The sequence below is a fragment of the Coregonus lavaretus genome, assembly GCF_964263955.1.
Source record: "Coregonus lavaretus genome assembly, chromosome: 2".
Classification (NCBI taxonomy): domain Eukaryota; kingdom Metazoa; phylum Chordata; class Actinopteri; order Salmoniformes; family Salmonidae; genus Coregonus; species Coregonus lavaretus.
Window position 1 is genome coordinate 70,657,866 of NC_139989.1, and position 21,275 is coordinate 70,679,140.

Sequence of the window (21,275 nt, forward strand, 5' to 3'; positions counted from 1 at the left end):
AATTTTGTTTCTGGTGTCCTTTGACAGCTCTTTGGTCTTGGCCATAGCGGAGTTTGGAGTGTGACTGTTTGAGGTTGTGGACAGGTGTCTTTTATACTGATAACAAGTTCAAACAGGTGCCATTAATACAGGTAACGAGTGGAGGACAGAGGAGCCTCTTAAAGAAGAAGTTACAGGTCTGTGAGAGCCAGAAATCTTGCTTGTTTGTATGTGACCAAATACTTATTTTCCACCATAATTTGCAAATAAATTCATTAAAAATCCTACAATGTTATTTTCTGGATTTTTTTCCTCAATTTGTCTGTCATAGTTGACGTGTACCTATGATGAAAATTACAGGCCTCTCTCATCTTTTTAAGTGGGAGAACTTGCACAATTGGTGGCTGACTAAATACTTTTTTTCCCCACTGTATATGTCGATAACATAGCTAAGTTTGTCACTGGTATGGGCTAGTAAAGGTAGCAAGATAGATGGCAAACCAGAACCGGGGAGAGACGGAGGAGAGAATTCACTTTGTTTCATCTGCTGCTGGCTTGCTAAATGTTAATTAAATACAATTCTTCCACCTATAATTGATTAAATTAGATTAATATTCTATAAAAGATTGTAATTGTGTCAATATGTTGTAAATATTGTTGAAAAATCATCACAGCCGTTGTCCATATTAAAAAGTGAAGTGCTACTTACAGCTTACCAGTTACATTAGGCTACAGGCAATACATTCCTCCACTGTGTGACTCATCTTGCGTTCAGGCTTTCTAGCAACCATCAGTCCTGTGTTCCAATGGCACATTATGTTTGCTAATCCAAGTTTATCATTTTAAAAGGCTAATTGATCATTAGAAAACCCTTTTGCAATTATGTTAGCACAGCTGAAAACGGTTGTGCTGATTAAAGAAGCAATACAACTGGCCTTCTTGAGACTAGTTGAGTATCTGGAGCATCAGCAATTGTGGGTTAGATTACAGGCTCAAAATGGCCAGAAACAAAGAACTTTCTTCTGAAACTCGTCAGTCTATTCTTGTTCTGAGAAATGAAGGCTATTCCATGAGAGAAATTGCCAAGAAACTGAAGATCTCGTACAACGCTGTGTACTACCCCCTTCACAGAACAGCGCAAACTGTCTCTAACCAGAATAGAAAGAGGAGTGGGAGGCCCCGGTGCACAACTGAGCAAGAGGACAAATACATTAGAGTGTCTAGTTTGAGAAACAGATGCCTCACAGGTCCTCAACTGGCAGCTTCATTAAATAGTACCCGCAAAACACCAGTCTCAACGTCAACAGTGAAGAGGCGACTCCGGGATGCTGACCTTCTAGACAGAGTTGCAAAGAAAAAGTCCAGTGTCTTGTGTTCTTTTGCCCATCTTAATCTTTTATCTTTATTGGCCAGTCTGAGATATGGCTTTTTCTTTGCAACTCTGCCTAGTTAGATCCCATGTATATTAGCTAATATACAGAACCAACTACATACATATCTGATAGGGCCCTTTGTCTGATACCTGGACTTCAAGTTGAATTGGCCTCTTCAACTATAGGGGTGTGTGTTACCTGCAGACGAGGATGTGTCGGTGTGTGTCTGACACGTACGTGTGTGTGTGTGTGTGTGTGTACCCAGTTACCTGCAGACGAGGATGTGTGTGACAGGGGTTCTCTTGACGGGTCCGTTCCTGCTGAAGGCGAAGCCAGGCTGACTGTGAATATCCTGAGGATTACCAGCGTACGCCCCGTCATAATGCTCATTAATAGACACGTCTATCCTCGCTCCCTTAGGGTGGGGCTGGAGAGGGAGGGGAGGAGGGAGAAGAGGAGAGGAGAGAGAACGGGAAGTCATTAAAAAAAAATGTAAAAATCACAATGGACCTATATATTTTGTAATAACTAGCCCTTATTCGGCCCGCAATATGTAGAGCTCCTTACAGTACACACACCCTACCACCCCCAACCTAACCCCTGGCCTCTCTCAACTCCTCGGCTCTTTACACAGGCAGCCCAATTATTGGCAAAAGATCAGAATTGGGCTGCCTGTCTAAATGCAGTCATAGTTGAAGATGAATCTGCTGTGGGCCAGTTTGAGGAGACTGTAGAGTCTTCTACAGTTCAGAGTGCACCAGAAACACACACACAGTCTCTCTCTCACCATGTAGTTGAAGATGAATCTGCTGTGGGCCAGTTTGAGGTGTTTGAGGAGACTGTAGAGTCTTCTACAGTTCAGAGTGCACCAGGGACAGTGGAGGTCATCCCTTGCCTCGGTCTGCTGCTGTGTGTTGTGGTTATACAGGAACTGGGGGGGGGGTGGAGAGAGGGAGAGGGGAGAGCGAGTATGTAATCCCACAGAAAAGGGTAGGAGTCAGTAGAAACTAAGAAATTCCCCATCATAGACAGCCAAGTCTAAAATACACCGTCTCAAATGGCACCCTCTTCCCTATTGTCAGACCTGTTAAAGGGCCAGGTCTCTAATACCATCCACTCCCAGTCAGACCTGTTAAAGGGCCAGGTCTCTAATACCATCCACTCCCAGTCAGACCTGTTATAAAGGGCCAGGTCTCTAATACCATCCACTCCCAGTCAGACCTGTTATAGAGGGCCAGGTCTCTAATACCATCCACTCCCAGTCAGACAGACACATAACAAGAGAACAAAAGACAAGCACAACACAGCTGTGATTCAGATATGGACCGCACAATACAATCTTCACAAAAGTCAAGAATAGAAGTGTGTGTATGTGTCTCTCTCTCACCTGGTAGAATATGCGTAGATTGTCTCTTGGTTCCACAAGTGTGTGTTCCCGTCTCATCTGAAAGTCTGTACTGCTGAAGGAGTCTTTAACAGCTACAGAGAGAGGGAGGAAACATCTACCATGTTTAAAAGGGATACTTTAACATACAGTGAGGGAAAAAAGTATTTGATCCCCTGCTGATTTTGTACATTTGCCCACTGACAAAGAAATTATCAGTCTATAATTTTAAATGGCAGGTTTATTTGAACAGTGAGACAGAATAACAACAAAAAAATCCAGAAAAACGCATGTCAAAAATGTTAAATTGATTTGCATTTTAATGAGGGAAATAAGTATTTGACCCCTCTGCAAAACATGACTTAGTACTTGGTGGCAAAACCCTTGTTGGCAATCACAGAGGTCAGACGTTTCTTGTAGTTGGCCACCAGTTTGCACATATCTCAGGAGGGATTTTGTCCCACTCCTCTTTGCAGATCTTCTCCAAGTCATTAAGGTTTCGAGGCTGACGTTTGGCAACTCGAACCTTCAGCTCCCTCCACAGATTTTCTATGGGATTAAGGTCTGGAGACTGGCTAGGCCACTCCAGGACCTTAATGTGCTTCTTCTTGAGCCACTCCTTTGTTGCCTTGGCCGTGTGTTTTGGGTCATTGTCATGCTGGAATACCCATCCACGACCCATTTTCAATGCCCTGGCTGAGGGAAGGAGGTTCTCACCCAAGATTTGACGGTACATGGCCCCGTCCATCGTCCCTTTGATGCGGTGAAGTTGTCCTATCCCCTTAGCAGAAAAACACCCCCAAAGCATAATGTTTCCACCTCCATATTTGACGGTGGGGATGGTGTTCTAGGGGTCATAGGCAGCATTCCTCCTCCTCCAAACACGGCGAGTTGAGTTGGTGCCAAAGAGCTCGATTTTGGTCTCATCTGACCACAACACTTTCACACAGTTCTCATCTGAATCATTCAGATGTTCATTGGCAAACTTCAGACGGCCCTGTATATGTGCTTTCTTGAGCAGGGGGACCTTGCGGGCGCTGCAGGATTTCAGTCTTTCACGGCGTAGTGTGTTTTCTTGGTGACCATGGTCCCAGCTGCCTTGAGATCATTGACAAGATCCTCCCGTGTAGTTCTGGGCTGATTCCTCACCGTTCTCATGATCATTGCAACTCCACGAGGTGAGATCTTGCATGGAGCCCCAGGCCGAGGGAGATTGACAGTTATTTTGTGTTTCTTCCATTTGCGAATAATCGCACCAACTGTTGTCACCTTCTCACCAAGCTGCTTGGCAATGGTCTTGTAGCCCATTCCAGCCTTGTGTAGGTCTAAAATCTTGTCCCTGACATCCTTGGAGAGCTCTTTGGTCTTGGCCATGGTGGAGAGTTTGGAATCTGATTGATTGATTGCTTCTGTGGACAGGTGTCTTTTATACAGGTAACAAGCTGAGATTAGGAGCACTCCCTTTAAGAGTGTGCTCCTAATCTCAGCTCGTTACCTGTTTAAAAGACACCTGGGAGCCATAAATCTTTCTGATTGAGAGGGGGTCAAATACGTATTTCCCTCATAAAAAATGCAAATCAATTTATAACATTTTTGACATGCGTTTTTCTGGATTTTTTTGTTTTTATTCTGTCTCTCACTGTTCAAATAAACCTACCATTAAAATTATAGACTGATCATTTCTTTGTCAATGGGCAAATGTACAAAATCAGCAGGGGATCAAATACTTTTTTCCCCTCACTGTATACCACGTTTAAAGGGATACTTTAACATATACCACATTTAAAGGGATACTTTGACGTATACCACGTTTAAAGGGATACTTTGACGTATACCACGTTTAAAGGGATACTTTAACGTATACCACGTTTAAAGGGATACTTTAACGTATACCACGTTTAAAGGGATACTTTAACGTATACCACGTTTAAAGGGATACTTCAATATTTTGTCAATGAGGCCCTTTATCTACTTCCCCAGAATCAGATGAACTTGTGGATACTATTTTTATGTCTCGGGTGTCCAGTATGAACGAAGTTGCTAACTATCGCTAGCGCAATTGCTAACTAGCATTTTCTAGCAGATACCATAGACTTGCATTGGCTCGCGAAACTACCTCTTACTGGACGCAGAGACATAAAGATGGTATCCACGAGTTCAATTGACTCCGAAGTATTCCTTTAAAACATGGTATATGTTAAAGTGTCCCTTTAAGTTGACACCATTTAGTGAGCTTCTACAGATTACAACAGTCTGTCTGTCTGTGTGTGTGTGTGTCGTCCGGCCCGTGTCTCACCTATGGTCTGAGTGGGTCTGAGGGAGCAGGGCCTAAGGTCGGAGGTCAGGCTGCTAGCGTCAGCGTTCCGCATGGCGAGGGGTTTGGCCACGGGGGCCGTCGACCTATCACTGGGCTCGCTTGTCCAACGCAGCGTGAACTGGAGAGTAGGACCCTGGGAGAACGTCTCAAACGAAGGGAGGCGCTACAGGAAAGAGGGGAGGGAGAGAGAGAGAGACAAATACATGAGTAAAGGGAAGAGAGGAGAGAAAAGTGGTGCTCTCTTGATGTCTGTTCAGAGGGGAAGACCAGGGGCCTAGGAGGAGCCATCTCTCACACACACACACTAGTGTTGCACAGTATACAAAACTTCTGTACTTTTTCGATACTAGAACATGAACAATGGTTCGGTACTAGAATTTTTGTTATTTTCAGTACTTCTGTCAAATCTGTCTACGAGCGCAGCCGATGTGCCCCACGGAGTGCACCGTGCCTGCACTGGGAGTCTGGGCTGCATCATGCTGCACAGAAGTTAACACACTTGAATAATGCGACACAGCGTGTAGAAATGTTGAAACTGTTAATTACTATTGGCAAAACAAATGTCCATACAGTCTAGAATAACTTGCAAGAAGATACCGGTAGCTTCCAGCTTTGTAGGTTAACTTCCCTTGCTAGCTGACAGCTGAAGCTAACATCAATTAACTACCCCTAGTACTTTGTCTGTGATAACATACAAACCATAACGCAAAACATGCTGATTTTAATGCTGATTGCCACCAAACACTTCATTCGCTTAATAGTCTCCCTCACGTCTCTCCCTCAGCCAAAGATTTATTGCGTCAGCGAACTGAGGGCTCCGACGGGGGAAATCAGAGTGCAGTTATCACAAAACTACCACTAACAGGTCCCGATCCTCATCATGACGGGAAACATTTTAATTAAACAAATACCTAACGCAACAATATATGCATCTTTCAACTGATTTGCCACGGATATAAAGCACTGCACGTCATCGTCCTTAACAGTTGGGAAAATGGCAGAGAGTGTGACAGGGAAGTGACAGCAGCAAAGGCCTGTATGGCAATACTTTGACAAGTTAAATGATAAGGTGGTGAAATGCAAACTTTGCGAGGTGGAATGGAGCTACAGTGGCAGTACAGGTGCAATGCTGAAAGGGACGACCCAACCGTTGCTGGCAGCAGTGCTATAAGGGACGGTGTGAGAAAAAAAAACAAAAAAAATCACAGCACTGATTACAGTTGATATACAGCCATGGTCAAATTGTAGAGGATGTCGGCTTCAGTACCCTGATGGCATGTCTAGAACCAGACTACAAGATGCCATGTCGAAAAACCTTGACGGCCCGGATAGAGAAATTGTACAATGACTGCTCTGCAAGTACAAAGTGCGAGTTCTCAAACGCCATACGTGGCGTGAACAACACGTCTTTGGGACGTCTATGAACACGCTGTCATACGTCACTGCAACGAGCCATCACATTAATGTTTTTATTTTACCTTTATTTAACCAGGAAGGGCTCATTGAGATTTGAAATCTGTTTTTCAAGAGAGTCCTGGCCAAGATAGGCAGCACCAAGTCATTACACAATTACAGACAGACAACATGAAAAACTAAAAGTAATCTAGTAAACATCCATAGAAATCACAGGAGTATAACAAAATCATAAAACAGCGATTTAAAAACATTGACAGGTCAAGGAATCGGCCTCAAAATCCTTAATCAATGATTTAAAAACACCAATCGGGACAAGTTCTTCCAGTTTAAAAGTATGTTGTAAAGCGTTCCAAGCCGATGGCGCAGAGTACATAAAAGCCCTTTTACCAAATTCAGTTCGGACATTTGGAACAGTTAGCAGGATAGGATAAAGTACCCACCACATTTCTGAAGAATAAAAATGCCCAGATAAAATGGTAGTAAACCCAAAATGGCTTTGTAAATAAAAGTATACCAGTGACTGAGCCTACGAGTGACTAGAGAAAGACAGCCAACCCTGGTATATAAAGTGCAATGGTGCGTAAGGGTTTTGCAGTTTAAAATAAATCTCAATACTCCATGATAAAGTGTGTCAATTGATCTCAAACACTGAGCGGAAGCATTCATCTATAAAATATCTCCATAGTCTAGTATAGGCATAAATGTAGCCAATACTAGCCTCCTCCTGGCTTCAAAAGAAAAACAGGCCTTATTCCTAAAATAGAATCCCAACTTCAATTTTGTTGTAAGTTGTTGAATATGCAATTTAAAAAGAGAGGCTGTCATCAATTAAAATTCCAAAATATTTATATGCGGTTACAACCTCAATCTCATTGCCCTGACATGTAGTAATAGGTGAAAGGTTCAGAGGTCTGTTTCTTGCTTTAGAAAACACCATTAGTTTAGTTGTGTCAGCATTGAGGATAAGCTTCAACTGACACAAGGTATGTTGAACAGTATAAAAAGCAGTTTGCAAGTTCTGGAAAGCTTTAGTGAGAGACGAGGCACAACAATAAATAACAGTATCATCAGCATAAAAGTTAAGTTGCGCATTTTGCACATTTTTGTCTAAATTATTTATATAAATAGTGAATAAGAGGGGACCAAGTACAGAGCCCTGGGGCACACCATTACAGACAGACAATTTAACAGAGCTGAGCCCATCAAATTGAGTGCACTGAGTTCTATCAGACAGATAGTGAGCAAACCATGCAACTGCATGCGCCGAAAGACCTACACTCGACAATCTCTGCCTCAGTATAGCATGATCAACTGTATCAAAAGCCTTAGAGAGATCAATAAAAAGTGAGAGACAGTGCTGTTTTTTGTCAAGGGCTTCAGTGATATCATTTAAAACCTTCATGGCTGCTGTAATTGTGCTATGCTTTTTCCTGAAGCCCGATTGGTACATTGATAAAATAGAGTTCGTTTTTATATACTGTTTTAGCTGTTCTCTAACAAGGATTTCAAGTATTTTTTAACTAGGGGTGACAGCTTTGAGATTGGCCTATAATTACTTAAAAGAGTTGGATCTCCCCCTTTTAAAATTGGTAGGACAAATGCAGATTTCCAGATCCTTGGAATTTCATTACATTCCAGGGTTAGATTGAACAGATATGTAAGTGGTTCAGCTATGAAATCAGCTGCCAGTTTTAAAAAGCAGGGATCAAGAAGATCAGGACCTGCAGGCTCTCTCTGATCTAAGGATTTCAGGGCTTTACAGTGAGGGAAAAAAGTATTTGATCTCCTGCTGATTTTGTACGTTTGCCCACTGACAAAGACATGATCAGTCTATAATTTTAATGGTAGGTTTATTTGAACAGTAAGAGACAGAATAACAACAACAACAAAAAATCCAGAAAAACGCATGTCAAAAATGTTATATATTTGCATTTTAATGAGGGAAATAAGTATTTGACCCCTCTGCAAAACATGACTTAGTACTTGGTGGCAAAACCCTTGTTGGCAATCAGAGGTCAGATGTTTCTTGTAGTTGGCCACCAGGTTTGCACACATCTCAGGAGGGATTTTGTCCCACTCCTCTTTGCAGAGCTTCTCCAAGTCATTAAGGTTGAGGCTGACGTTTGGCAACTCGAACCTTCAGCTCCCTCCACAGATTTTCTATGGGATTAAGGTCTGGAGACTGGCTAGGCCACTCCAGGACCTTAATGTGCTTCTTCTTGAGCCACTCCTTTGTTGCCTTGGCCGTGTGTTTTGGGTCATTGGCATGCTGGAATACCCATCCACGACCCATTTTCAATGCCCTGGCTGAGGGAAGGACGTTGTCACCCAAGATTTGACGGTACATGGCCCCGTCCATCGTCCCGTTGATGCGGTGAAGTTGTCCTGTCCCCTTAGCAGAAAAACACCCCCAAAGCATACTGTTTCCACCTCCATGTTTGACGGTGGGGATGGTGTTCTTGGGGTCATAGGCAGCATTCCTCCTCCTTCAAACACGGCGAGTTGAGTTGATGCCAAAGAGCTCCATTTTGGTCTCATCTGACCACAACACTTTCACCCAGTTCTCCTCTGAATCATTCAGATGTTCATTGGCAAACTTCAGACGGGCATGTATATGTGCTTTCTTGAGCAGGGGGACCTTGCGGGCGCTGCAGGATTTCAGTCCTTCACGGCGTAGTGTGTTACCAATTGTTTTCTTGGTGACTATGGTCCCAGCTGCCTTGAGATCATTGACAAGATCCTCCCGTGTAGTTCTGGGCTGATTCCTCACCGTTCTCATGATCATTTCAACTCCACAAGGTGAGATCTTGCATGGAGCCCCAGGCAGAGGGAGATTGACAGTTATTTTGTGTTTCTTCCATTTGCGAATAATCGCACCAACTTGTCACCTTCTCACCAAGCTGCTTGGCGATGGTCTTGTAGCCCATTCCAGCTTTGTGTAGGTCTACAATCTTGTCCCTGACATCCTTGGAGAGCTCTTTGGTCTTGGACATGGTGGAGAGTTTGGAATCTGATTGATTGCTTCTGTGGACAGGTCTCTTTTATACAGGTAGAAACTGAGATTAGGAGCACTCCCTTTAAGAGTGTGCTCCTAATCTCAGCTCGTTGCCTGTATAAAAGACACCTGGGAGCCAGAAAATCTTTCTGATTGAGAGGGGGTCAAATACTTATTTCCCTCATTAAAATGTAAATCAATTTATAACATTTTTGACATGCGTTTTTCTGGATTTTTTTGTGGTTATTCTGTCTCTCACTGTTCAAATAAACCTACCATTCAAATTATAGATTGATAATGTATTTGTCAGTGGGCAAACGTACAAAATCAGCAATACTTTCCCCCCCCCCCCTCACTGTATGTACCTCATGCACTGAGAATGGCAAAAAGCTACAAGTTTGACCAGCTCATCCACACAAGGTTGTACAGAGACAGAAGATACTGAATCAAACAGCCTACCAGATGATACAAAGTCCTCATTGAAACAATTCAGCATTTCAGTTCTCATATACAGCAACAGAGTCCTTCAATACACATGATGGAAATTCATTAACATTACTGTTACCAGACAGACTTAATAGCCTTCCAAAACTTTCTAGGGTCATTCAGGTTATCAGCAGTAACAGACATAAAATATTCAGACTTGGCCTTCCTGAGAAGAGAAGAACACTTGTTTCGTAGCTGCCTAAAAAAAAGCCAATCAGCATCAGAACATGATTTTCTTGCTTTAGCCCAGGCTAGATTACGTTTGTGAATAATACAGGACAGCTCAGAAGAAAACCATGGATTATATCCCGCCCTTTAACTCTGAACCTGCGGAATGGGGCATGTTTGTTTACTATTTGGGAAGAACTATCATGAAAGAACTTCAAGGCAGTTTCCACATCAGGAATAAGCTCAATCTTGCTCCAGTCAAAATAAAACAAATCATGAAAGAAAGCCTGCTCATTAAAACTCAAACTTTCTCTTACGAATAAAGCGTGGGTTTGTTTTGGGTACCTTAGTATTTCTAACAGCAACAACAGCACAATGGTCACTTAAATCATTACAGAAAACACCAACCGCAGAATATTTATGTGGAACATCTGTAGTAAGAGGTGATCCGTCTGGTAGGGGCTCCACTAGATAGCACAGCCACAAAGTCAAATTTGGATATATCGTAAAAGTAAATGAAAACAAAAAAAATGTGCTTTTTGGCCTTCATTTAAGGTTAGGGTTAGGCATAAGGTTAGCAGTGTGGTTAAGGTAAGGTTTAAAATCACATTTTAAGAAGATAAATTGTAGAAATTGGCAGGGTTTATGACTGTGGCAACTAGTGACGGTCGTCTGGTAGGTAGCCAGGCGTGCGTATATTAAACTGCATTGCCATCATACTCAGGACCATTTTTTAATTGTGAATTCACATCATTTTATGATTCATCGTTTAAACGATTTTTTTAAATGTCTGTTTAAACATTGTATATTTGTCTCATCCCCATTTCAAATGTAAGGATATTGAACTTATAAGATGCCCAACTATTGATCAGAGCAGTAGCTGGGTTTCTCAGTCTGGATCAAGGGCCATTCTGGGACTTTGGCTAATATACCTTATTTTTTTGCTGTGGTATCGTTTTGGTATCGAGTATCATGACACTAAACCTGGTATCAAAGTCTCAATTCTGGTATCGTGACAACACACACACCTGTCAACCAACACATGTACCTTTCCATCCAGGTTTGTTTCCCAGGTGGCTCTCTTCTTGTTGACAGGACAGTCCTCCATCTGCTGCATAGACACCTCATACTCCCCATCTAACAACTGGAGACGCCTGAAAAGACAGAGGGACATTGGCCGTCTTCGAGAGCTTAAAATCAGTGATGCCAAGTGGGCAAATCGTGACTGACTGACAAATAATGAGTTGTTTTTTGTGAAGCAAGGTGATTTCTAGATTGTCAACTGCAATGCAGTTGATGTGGAACAAGCCCACAGTCTACCAGAGAGGTGGAACAAGCCCACAGTCTACCAGAGAGGTGGAACAAGCCCACAGTCTACCAGAGAGGTGTGCAGCGTATGAGAGAGAGAGAGAATGAGAAAGAGAGAGTGAGAGAGAAATAACAAAAGAACACAACCCTGTGTGTGTGAGAGTGTGTGTGAACATAATGTACTATACTGGTGAGTACCTGAAGTCCAAGAATAGTAAACCAACTACAATTCAGAGAAGTGAGGACATTCTGCCGGTCCTCACTTGTAAAAGGCTATTTTAGGGTTAGAGGTTAGAGGACTGTGTGTGTGTACCTGTTCTTATCAAACACAGTCATCTGAGCTACGAACGTTGTTTCTCCCACTTCTTCTTCTCTGACGGTGGAGCTTCTCTTCTTCCTGTTACACACATCCTCTGTAACAATACAAGGCTGGGGTTAACACACACACACACACACACACATCCTCTGTAACAATACAAGGCTGGGGTTAACACACACACACATCCTCTGTAACAATACAAGGCTGGGGTTAACACACACACACACACACACACACATCCTCTGTAACAATACAAGGCTGGGGTTAACACACACACACACACACACACACATCCTCTGTAACAATACAAGGCTGGGGTTAACACACACACACACACACACACACACACATCCTCTGTAACAATACAAGGCTGGGGTTAACACACACACACACACACATCCTCTGTAACAATACAAGACTGGGGTTAACACACACACACACACACATCCTCTGTAACAATACAAGGCTGGGGTTAACACACACACACACACACACACGTAGTGACTACCTCCAGCACTAAGCCTACCTATGTTCTCATTGGTCTGTCCCTTGACCAGTCCATTGTGCTGTGTCCTGCCTGGTCCTGACACTCTGAACAACAGGGAGTAGGACTTGACCGTATGGACGTTGCTGGCTTCAAACTCACTACTGGACACCACCAGAGAAGGACAGGAGCCTGGCTTGGCCTGACTGCTGGGAGCGCTGCTGTCTGGGTTCAGAGGCACCTGCTTCTTCCCTGTAGGAACCTGCTTCACTGGACAGCTCACATCCTAGAGGGGGAGAGAACGGGGAGTGGAAATGTGTACAAGAGAGAGGGATGAAAGAGGAGAGAGAAAAAGAGAGGATGAGAGAGAGAGAAAGAGAGGTAAAAGGAGAGAAGATGCACACACACACACACACACATTTACATTTGACTCATTTAGCAGATGCTCACACACACTCTCTTACCTTCCTCTTCTTGTGACAGACTTTAACCAGCAGCACCTCTAGAGAAACAGAGTTCTGCTTATTCTCTGAGTCTACTGACGACTTCTCTGTAGAGGGAATAAGAAGACATTAACAATCAGGATTTAAACTAATAACGTGCATTTGGTATCTGATGAAATGTATATTTTCCATCCTCCCTGCAAACATCAGGTTCAACACTTACCCACTATCATCCCTGCAAACATCAGGTTAAACACTTACCAACTATCATCCCTGCAAACATCAGGTTCAACACTTACCAACTATCATCCCTGCAAACATCAGGTTAAACACTTACCAACTATCATCCCTGCAAACATCAGGTTAAACACTTACCAACTATCATCCCTGCAAACATCAGGTTAAACACTTACCATCTATCATCCCTGCAAACATCAGGTTAAACACTTACCAACTATCATCCCTGCAAACATCAGGTTAAACACTTACCAACTATCATCCCTGCAAACATCAGGTTAAACACTTACCATCTATCATCCCTGCAAACATCAGGTTAAACACTTACCAACTATCCATCCCTGCACTTACCGACTTTATGAAAGAACCCAGTGAAGGTGAGTTGTAGGTGTGAAGCCAGGCTGGGGACAAAGTTATGAAAGAGTTACCAAAGAGTTCCCGAAAAAGAGCTTAGTTCTGATTCTTTCAGGTGTGAATGGCTTTTTTGGGACTATCGATATCAAGCACCTTTTGGAGTTCAAGGAATAATCCACTCAAATGATATTTTGGTATTTTACCCATTGATACAGCATCAACATTTTTTGCATGTCAAAGGTCAAGTTCAGGATATAGGCCTAGAACTTTCAAGAAGCAAAGTGTAGCATTGCCACATCATCACCGTATCAACAGTGGACTAATGGAAAAAGACCAGAAGATAGTGAACGGGTCTGTGTGTTTACCTGTGTGCCTTCTGCTCAGCCCTCTTCTTCTCCACTCTGTACAGCAGATGATCCACCCTGGAGGACTTCCTGACCCCCCAGAGAACCCTCAGGGTTAATAGCAACAGGGATTTAGACTGCACTTCTGAGGCTTGAACCTCCTCCTCTACACTTCTCCCAAAGTGTGCACTTGTCTTGCATACTCCCCGTCAAGGATTTAACCATGTTGGATACTGCCCCACCCAGTGCTCCTACAACCATCCAATGATTTTAAAACCATGACAGGGAGTGCACAAGTGGGAGAATCAGAGCACACATCACCATTAAATGCAGATAAATATCATTTAAAAAGTGAGGATGTATTCAACCCAATGGAGAAACTGGGCTGTGTAGGGCTTTAAACTCGTACCCGTATACGGGTTGAAAATGGCAGATGTGGACACTGATAAGCATCTAAATTGGAACACAGTGGCTGTACAGTAACATGCTATACATGACGTCAGAGCTCTGAACTTCAGCACCGCATGTGACAACAAGTTGCCCCCATCCCTCCCGCTAATTGGGCAATATACAGTGTCAACGTTTATGATCACTATGTTTGATGTAAAGTTCAAGATGACATGGCGTCATACCCTGGGTTGTTCTGAACAGAACGAGCCGGTTTGTCTACTGTGAAGAAAATTAGCCTCGGCACACACACCTGAATGCACTCATGACACCTTTCTATGCGTTCCAAAATTACGATCTGTTTCCCTGAATTACCTTGTGAAAGCCTAACACCGTAATATCCTATTTTATAACTTAGCTAGTCATGTTGGCAATAGAACAAGCTTTCAAATGATGCCCACCTGACCCAGATTGCGATTTATAATGGACCAATATTTGGATTGCGTAAACAACAACAGTAATTGTGTAAAGGCGGAGATGCAGGGCTGTGTTCCAAACAAAACAACTACAAGTGTCCTTGCTCTAGTTCCTCAACAGCACAGCTAGGAGAGCTAAAAAAAACACCTTATAGTTGAAGACTTTGAGTCATAAAAGTGCATTAGAATTAGTTAGGAACTGTGAACACTTTGGAGAGGTGTGTGGTCACTTGGAGACACCAGTTAGTCCTCTCACTCAAATCCTTTAAAAATGTTTGTCTTATGTTGCACCTACAACACATTTCCCAGGAATATTATCATGTTACTGAATATATCCAGACTATTTGAGATTTCATTATCAACAAATACGGCTAAAAGTACATGTAAAATGCACATAAAATCAGCAGTGTAATGTTTGGATTTAGTCTTGTGTCAGGTGAACTGTTGTGTCCTCAACTTTGGTCTAATAATTTTCCCATAACCTCCCAACTGTTCCCTTTCCATTTCTGCCATGGTTATGCATACACTTTTCATATTTATTCTGTAAGAAACATTTCAATTTAGCCTCCCTATCCATATAGGCCAATTCCCACGAGTGTAAAGAATTAAAGGATAGATTCACCTATTTTGAAAGTTATTTTGTTTTTTGAGCGATGTTCTATCGATTCCTGGTGTCATTTCATGTTTTCATGTATATCTTGCACTATTGCCATTCACGTTGGGCAGAAATACAGCCGGTAGGATACGTTTCGCATCGTAGGGGAAAAACATTTGATTCTAGATATCACTAGAATCAAGAAGAACTCAGGGCCCCAGATATCACTATAATCAACCGATATGCAAAACAGCTAAGATAACTAAACGTACCATTTCTAATTTACATAGAGCAAGATATAGTCATTAGCCAACACGTACAACGTCTCATTACAGCAGACAATGGTCCTGTGTGGCTCAATTAGGAAGAGTGCAGTGCTAGCAACAAAGTTGTTTTTCAATTGTTGTTTTCAATTCCCACAGGGATCACTGTTTTTAAGAGCATCAAATCTGTGATGATGCATTATGGTAAATTGTGACTGACAGATCTACTACTACTAATAATAATAATAATGAGTAGTTATCCCCTGTAGCTCAGTTGGTAGAGCATGGCGCTTGCAACGCCAGGGTTGTGGGTTCAATTCCCACGGGGGGCCAATATGAAAAAATATGTATGCACTCACTAACTAAGTCGCTCTGGATAAGAGCGTCTGCTAAATGACTAAAATGTAAATGTTCTGGGATTGATTTGCACCTAAGTACGTTAATCTCTAGGAGACTGAACGCATCTCCTTCCTGAGCGGTACGATGGCTGCGTGGTCCCATGGTGTTTATACTTGCGTACTATTGTTTGTACAGATGAACGTGGTACCTTCTGGTGTTTGGAAATTGCTCCCAAGGATGAACCATACTTGTGGAGGTCTACAATTTATTTTCTGAGGTCTTGGCTGATTTCTTTTGATTTTCCCATGATGTCAAGCAAAGAGGCACTGAGTTTGAAGGTATGCCTTGAAATACATCCACAGGTACACCTCCAATTGACTCAAATGATGTCAATTAGCCTATCAGAAGCTTCTAAAGCCATGACATAATTTTCTGGAATTTTCCAAGCTGTTTAAAGGCACAGTCAACTTAGTGTATGTAAACTTCCGACCCACTGGAATTGTGATACAGTGAATTATAAGTGAAATAATCTGTCTGTAAACAATTTTTGGAAAAATTACTTGTGTCATGCACAAAGTAGATGTCCTAACCGACTTGCCAAAACTATAGTTTGTTAACAAGAAATGTGTGGAGTGGTTGAAAAACGAGTTTTAAATAACTCCAACCTAAGTGTATGTAAACTTCCGACTTCAACTGTATACATTACGTCACTCAGTGAAACAGCAGGGGCTGCCCCCTCCTACACTATGCAGCCCCATGGCTGTTGGCCCTGTGTTAAGATAACAGCATACTGAACCACACACACTCTCCCCTGCTGTAATCCAACAGGGTTTAACCCTACCAACTCTTCAGTTTCTGGGGTCGTCGGGTTCACTGTAATTATGTCACTGGTACACACAAACAGATCTTAGTACTAAAACCTTTAGGTTTTTCATTCTGCTGCTCATGTAAGCTATTTGAAGACTGGGACTCATCTAACTGGGTCCATCAGTATGCTGAGAATGCCTAACATATCAATGGACTTTTTAAAAAACATTCAACAGTTATAATCAACACCTTCATGCAGGTTTTTACCTTTTGGCGTTTGTTCTTGAGTTTCTGTGGGACATGTAGGTGAGGGTTCTGTGCAAAAATATGGGCTGAAAACCAACACAGGAAAAACGATTAGAAATCTGCACATGCATCTTCTGCACCTTGACAGAAATGTCGCAACAGGTTGTCAATGCCAAAAAGAAGGCAATTCTATCTAGTGGAACTGTGCAGTGCATCAAATGTTTACCATCTTCAAACAGACATCATTAGCCAGCGATGTTACAGCTGGTTCAAGGTAGTCTATCTGCTCAACAGAAGGCTATTCTAGAGGTACATTAAATCTGTACCATCTTCAAACAGGCACACCATTAGAGGCCACAGACAGTAAAGAATGACAGGTGCTGAGAAGGCTTCCAACGTACCGCTATCAAGTTCCTGGTTCTGAGAAACCTGTAGATCTGGGTCGGTTCTGGAAACACAATAGACTGGTTCAACATTCATTAACTTCACAGTAAATTACATTGACAATAACATTATACTTAGGCAACAGACTATTTCTCCTAGAGGGGCAATTATTGTTGGCTCTGAAACAGACACTGGTTCAACATTCATTAGCTTACAGTAAATTACTTTACATTGACAACAATCTTATTCTCGTACAGTTGAGTACAGTGCAGTAAAGTAGAGTATAGTTCAGTACAGTAGAGTATAGTTCAGTAGAGTTCAGTACAGTAGAGTTCAGTACAATAGAGTACAGTTCAGTACAGTAGAGTATAGTTCAGTATAGTACAGTACAGTTCAGTACAGTCGAGTATGGTTCCGTACAGTAGAGTTCAGTACAATAGAGTACAGTTCAGTACAGTAGAGTATAGTTCAGTATAGTATAGTTCAGTAGAGTACAGTACAGTTCAGTACAGTCGAGTATAGTTTTGTACAGTATAGTTCGGTACAGTATAGTTCAGTACAAGTACAGAAGAGTATAGTTCAGTATAGTAGAGTATAGTTCAGTACAGTAAAGTTCAGTACAGTATAGTTCTGTATAGTATAGTAGAGTTTAGTTCAGTACAGTACAGTATAGTGTACTCAACGTGTGTGCTCTACTGTATACTGTACTAAACTCTACAGAACTATATTTCTCTTTACTGTACTCTATTGTGCTGTCTAAACTTGTGAATCCAACTGTGGTTTGTGACTACTTTGATTTCCCATTGTAGCCAATTCAATTGCATAAATTCCGTGACCGATTTTTCTGGAATTCTGTTACCGATTTGATAACGGAATTTCGAGTCTTAAACACTTAATAATTCATAAACAAAATGTATGTCAGTAAAAACACTAATTGATATGTGGGTTTTTGGTAACGGAATTTCAAGGCACAAGGCAATGTTTCTTAAACTTACAGAAGGCAGAAACATTTCTCCAAAACTAAATATAAGTGTTGATATTAGTTGGCAGGGGCCTTTACTTCAACATTATTGTGTTTTAATGTATTTCTAATACCTTAAGACTTTTTCTGGTAGACGTTCTCTAAGACCCCTTTTCCATCTGTTTGACCAGAAATCAAAGCCTTTGCTATTCCTAATTTTTAGGATGGGAAATGGTTGTATAAAATGTATATATACACACACACCTTAATTTTTCACAAATATAGACTCTTCACATGTTGGTGATCATCGGTCCTTTTACATGGAAATGACCCTATACATATTTGTGTGTTACATTAGTTGTCAAAAATATATTTCAAAGGCAGCACATGCTCATTTCTTAAAGTAGTTCTGGCACATGTCATCTCTTCAGATGAGGAAGTAAGCAAGCACGTGGTAGAATAAATTAACTAGTTAGCTACACATTTAAAATAGGATCCGATTTCTCAGTATAATGATCATGTTGTCAGATGCTTTTAACATGACGTCTTTCTGGTGAAATGTGGTTATAGTTTTGTTGAAATAAAGATGGCTCACAATCACAAGGGACACTTCTATATAGGCTAGATTAAATAGAGATTGTTATATAGTAGATTGGTATTTACACGCAATCTAGCTATATAAAGATAACTAATCATGCAACAACATTATAAGACGACAATGACAGCAACTCACTTTCAAATGCCTGCAAGAACAACTCATGGTCGGCTTGAACCAGTTCCATTTTCGGTTTCTTGGCAGCGGGCACCACAACTGCAGTTGTTTGGTGGCCGTACACACTGCCGTTCGCTCTGCCGCCACCGGTACCACAATAGCCCACAACGGGACCCGATACGTTGTTGCCGCCACCAGAAGAACCGTGCTTCTGGGGAGCCATGGCCCAGGAAATAAAAAACGTCACAGGTGTATTACAAATATGAAAAAAATAAGAACTCAGGTCCTTTGTCAAAACAAAGAGAGCACCAACAACGAGCAAGCTGAAGCTAGCCAGCCGGTGTTAGCCAGCTATCTTCTTCTTGTCAATTTCATTGAATTAACATTAGACTTGTTGTAGCAATGCATTGTTTGTCAGCTACAGTTGTTGCTTGGCTAGAAAACAGTTTGTCAGAGAAACAAATTCGATTAAATCGCAAGGAAATGCACGAAATGAGAGAAGTTAGCAAGCACCTAGCTGTGTTTCCTGCTGAACATCAAATAGCTAACGTTAGCTAGTTATGCTGTAGATATCACAGCAAATAAGGTGAGTTCGAAAGAATGCTATGTCGGCTTGATAAAGCTACAAAACTCTACGCAAATGAACCATTTAGTGCAATTTTCCTGAGAGCATCTACTGAACAGTCAAATTCACCGTTTTTTTTTTGCCCACATAGGCATAAACTCCCTGAACTCAACAATTCAAACAGTGACTTAAAAGCAACCGCCCCCACAGATCCTAGCCGAATCAGAGGCGTTGTTTAGAGAAGTGAGAGTTGTGATTGGTGCGAATCATCACGGGTCAGCGGATGACGTTCGGTGGAGAAGCTTTTGCCGCTCACGCGCAGTCGTCACTAGTTACCACAGCCACAAAGTCAGAAGGCCCGCCTACGGAACCAATCAGACGAGGGAGTGTGATCACGAATATTCCGTTTCGCGGGAAACGCCTAATTTTCGAAATGGCAAATCGGGAGTTCAAGTTTGAGGACCCAATGGTGCTTTCAAGGCTACTGGGAACTCGGAAAATAACGAGGTCAAATGATGTCAGTGATCTTTGGGTCGGAAAGTCGGAGCTCTAGAAAGGCCAGAGTTTCCGACTTGGAATTCCGGGTTGGATGACCGTTCAAAGCGATTTTTCCCGAGGTCCCAGTTGGCAACGTCACTAAAATTCACAACATTGAGAAAGGCCAAAGGTTTTGGGAAAATGCTAAGTTGTCTTTTCTATTTTAGATAATAGCAAACTTTTGCTACTCTCATCTAAAATGAGCTAGCTAGCAGTGATGGGAAACCGAGGCTTTCTGAAGCCTTTGGGGCTTTCACCAAATTGTGCCGGAAAAAATGTAATTACTCGAAACTTTTAACACAATGCACATTAATGACATCTGCTGGTCAGCAATGAAAAGCGTTTGATGTTCATATAGACGTTTTTTCCACAATATTAATCAAATCTCTGTGGCGCAGTGGCAAGTTGCTGGTCTTAGTAGCCTACTACCAGTTACCATACAGGTTGGCACCTTCCATCACACTTCCCTTTTTAGCTGTGAATCCCTGTTTTTGCTGTCAAAAACGGTGAATCTATGGCATTATTTAGGATGCTTAAGATATAATCTTATACTTATACTAAATAAAAATAATTGTTTGAACAACAATGTGCTGAAAGTGTGGTGTCACATAAAACACATTTCTAAATAATATGCCTTCGCTGGGATTCGACCCCATTCCCAGGTTCTGGTCCCTGAGACATACATTTACATTTAAGTCATTTAGCAGACGCTCTTATCCAGAGCGACTTACAGTTAGTGAGTGCATACATTATTATTTTAATTTTTTTCATACTGGCCCCCCGTGGGAAACGAACCCACAACTCTGGCGTTGCAAACGCTATGCTCTACCAACTACGAACTGAGCTACACCCTTGACTCCATCTGCTGAGCTACTGTTCAGGTGATGCTACATGAAAAACTCCTAACATTTACATTTTAGCAGATGCTCTTATCCAGAGCGACTTACAGTTAATGAGTGCATACATTTTCATACTGGCCCCCCGTGGGAAACAAACCCACAACCCTGGCGTTGCAAGCGCCATGCTCTACCAACTGAGCTATATATCATACCTTCAACAGATGCACATCTTTTGGCAGGAAAAAAACTCAGTTGGGAGAGTAAAAGTCTCCCATTAAATGGTGTTCCATTTCAAGAAGGCACAGTGATGCCGAAACGTTGGTGGTTTACTCAGAGCTTGTATATAGAGCGTGCAACTCTATTTATTTTTATAGCCTACAATTTCAAGTTGTGGGCACAAAGCGCCTTCAGAAACTATTCATACCCCTTGACTTATTGACTATGGATGAGTACCATTTTATGTGTAATGTGTATATCAAACTGTATTCCTATCATGTAATACTTTGTATAAAAGTACCATGTATATAAAGTGTATGAATAATGTATATGTCACAAAA

The 21,275-nt window shown here is 41.9% G+C and overlaps 1 protein-coding gene across 1 annotated transcript in view; it reads right to left on the reverse strand.

Annotated features, from left to right (window-relative positions):
* The window catches only part of LOC311141488 (polycomb protein suz12-A-like), a 34,083-nt gene extending 14,609 nt beyond the window's left edge, over positions 1-19,474 (reverse strand). The window contains exons 1-13 of the mRNA XM_084176830.1: positions 18,799-19,474; positions 17,122-17,168; positions 16,742-16,806; positions 13,629-13,697; positions 13,261-13,310; positions 12,694-12,779; positions 12,272-12,515; positions 11,740-11,839; positions 11,167-11,272; positions 5,033-5,216; positions 2,740-2,831; positions 2,140-2,283; positions 1,622-1,779 (exon numbers count right to left, since the gene is read on the reverse strand). Coding sequence (XP_084032956.1) covers positions 1,622-1,779; positions 2,140-2,283; positions 2,740-2,831; positions 5,033-5,216; positions 11,167-11,272; positions 11,740-11,839; positions 12,272-12,515; positions 12,694-12,779; positions 13,261-13,310; positions 13,629-13,697; positions 16,742-16,806; positions 17,122-17,168; positions 18,799-19,000 — 1,547 coding nt within the window. The 5' untranslated portion in view covers positions 19,001-19,474. The remainder of the gene's footprint in view (positions 1-1,621; positions 1,780-2,139; positions 2,284-2,739; positions 2,832-5,032; positions 5,217-11,166; positions 11,273-11,739; positions 11,840-12,271; positions 12,516-12,693; positions 12,780-13,260; positions 13,311-13,628; positions 13,698-16,741; positions 16,807-17,121; positions 17,169-18,798) is intronic.
* Between the last annotated feature and the right edge of the window lie 1,801 nt (positions 19,475-21,275).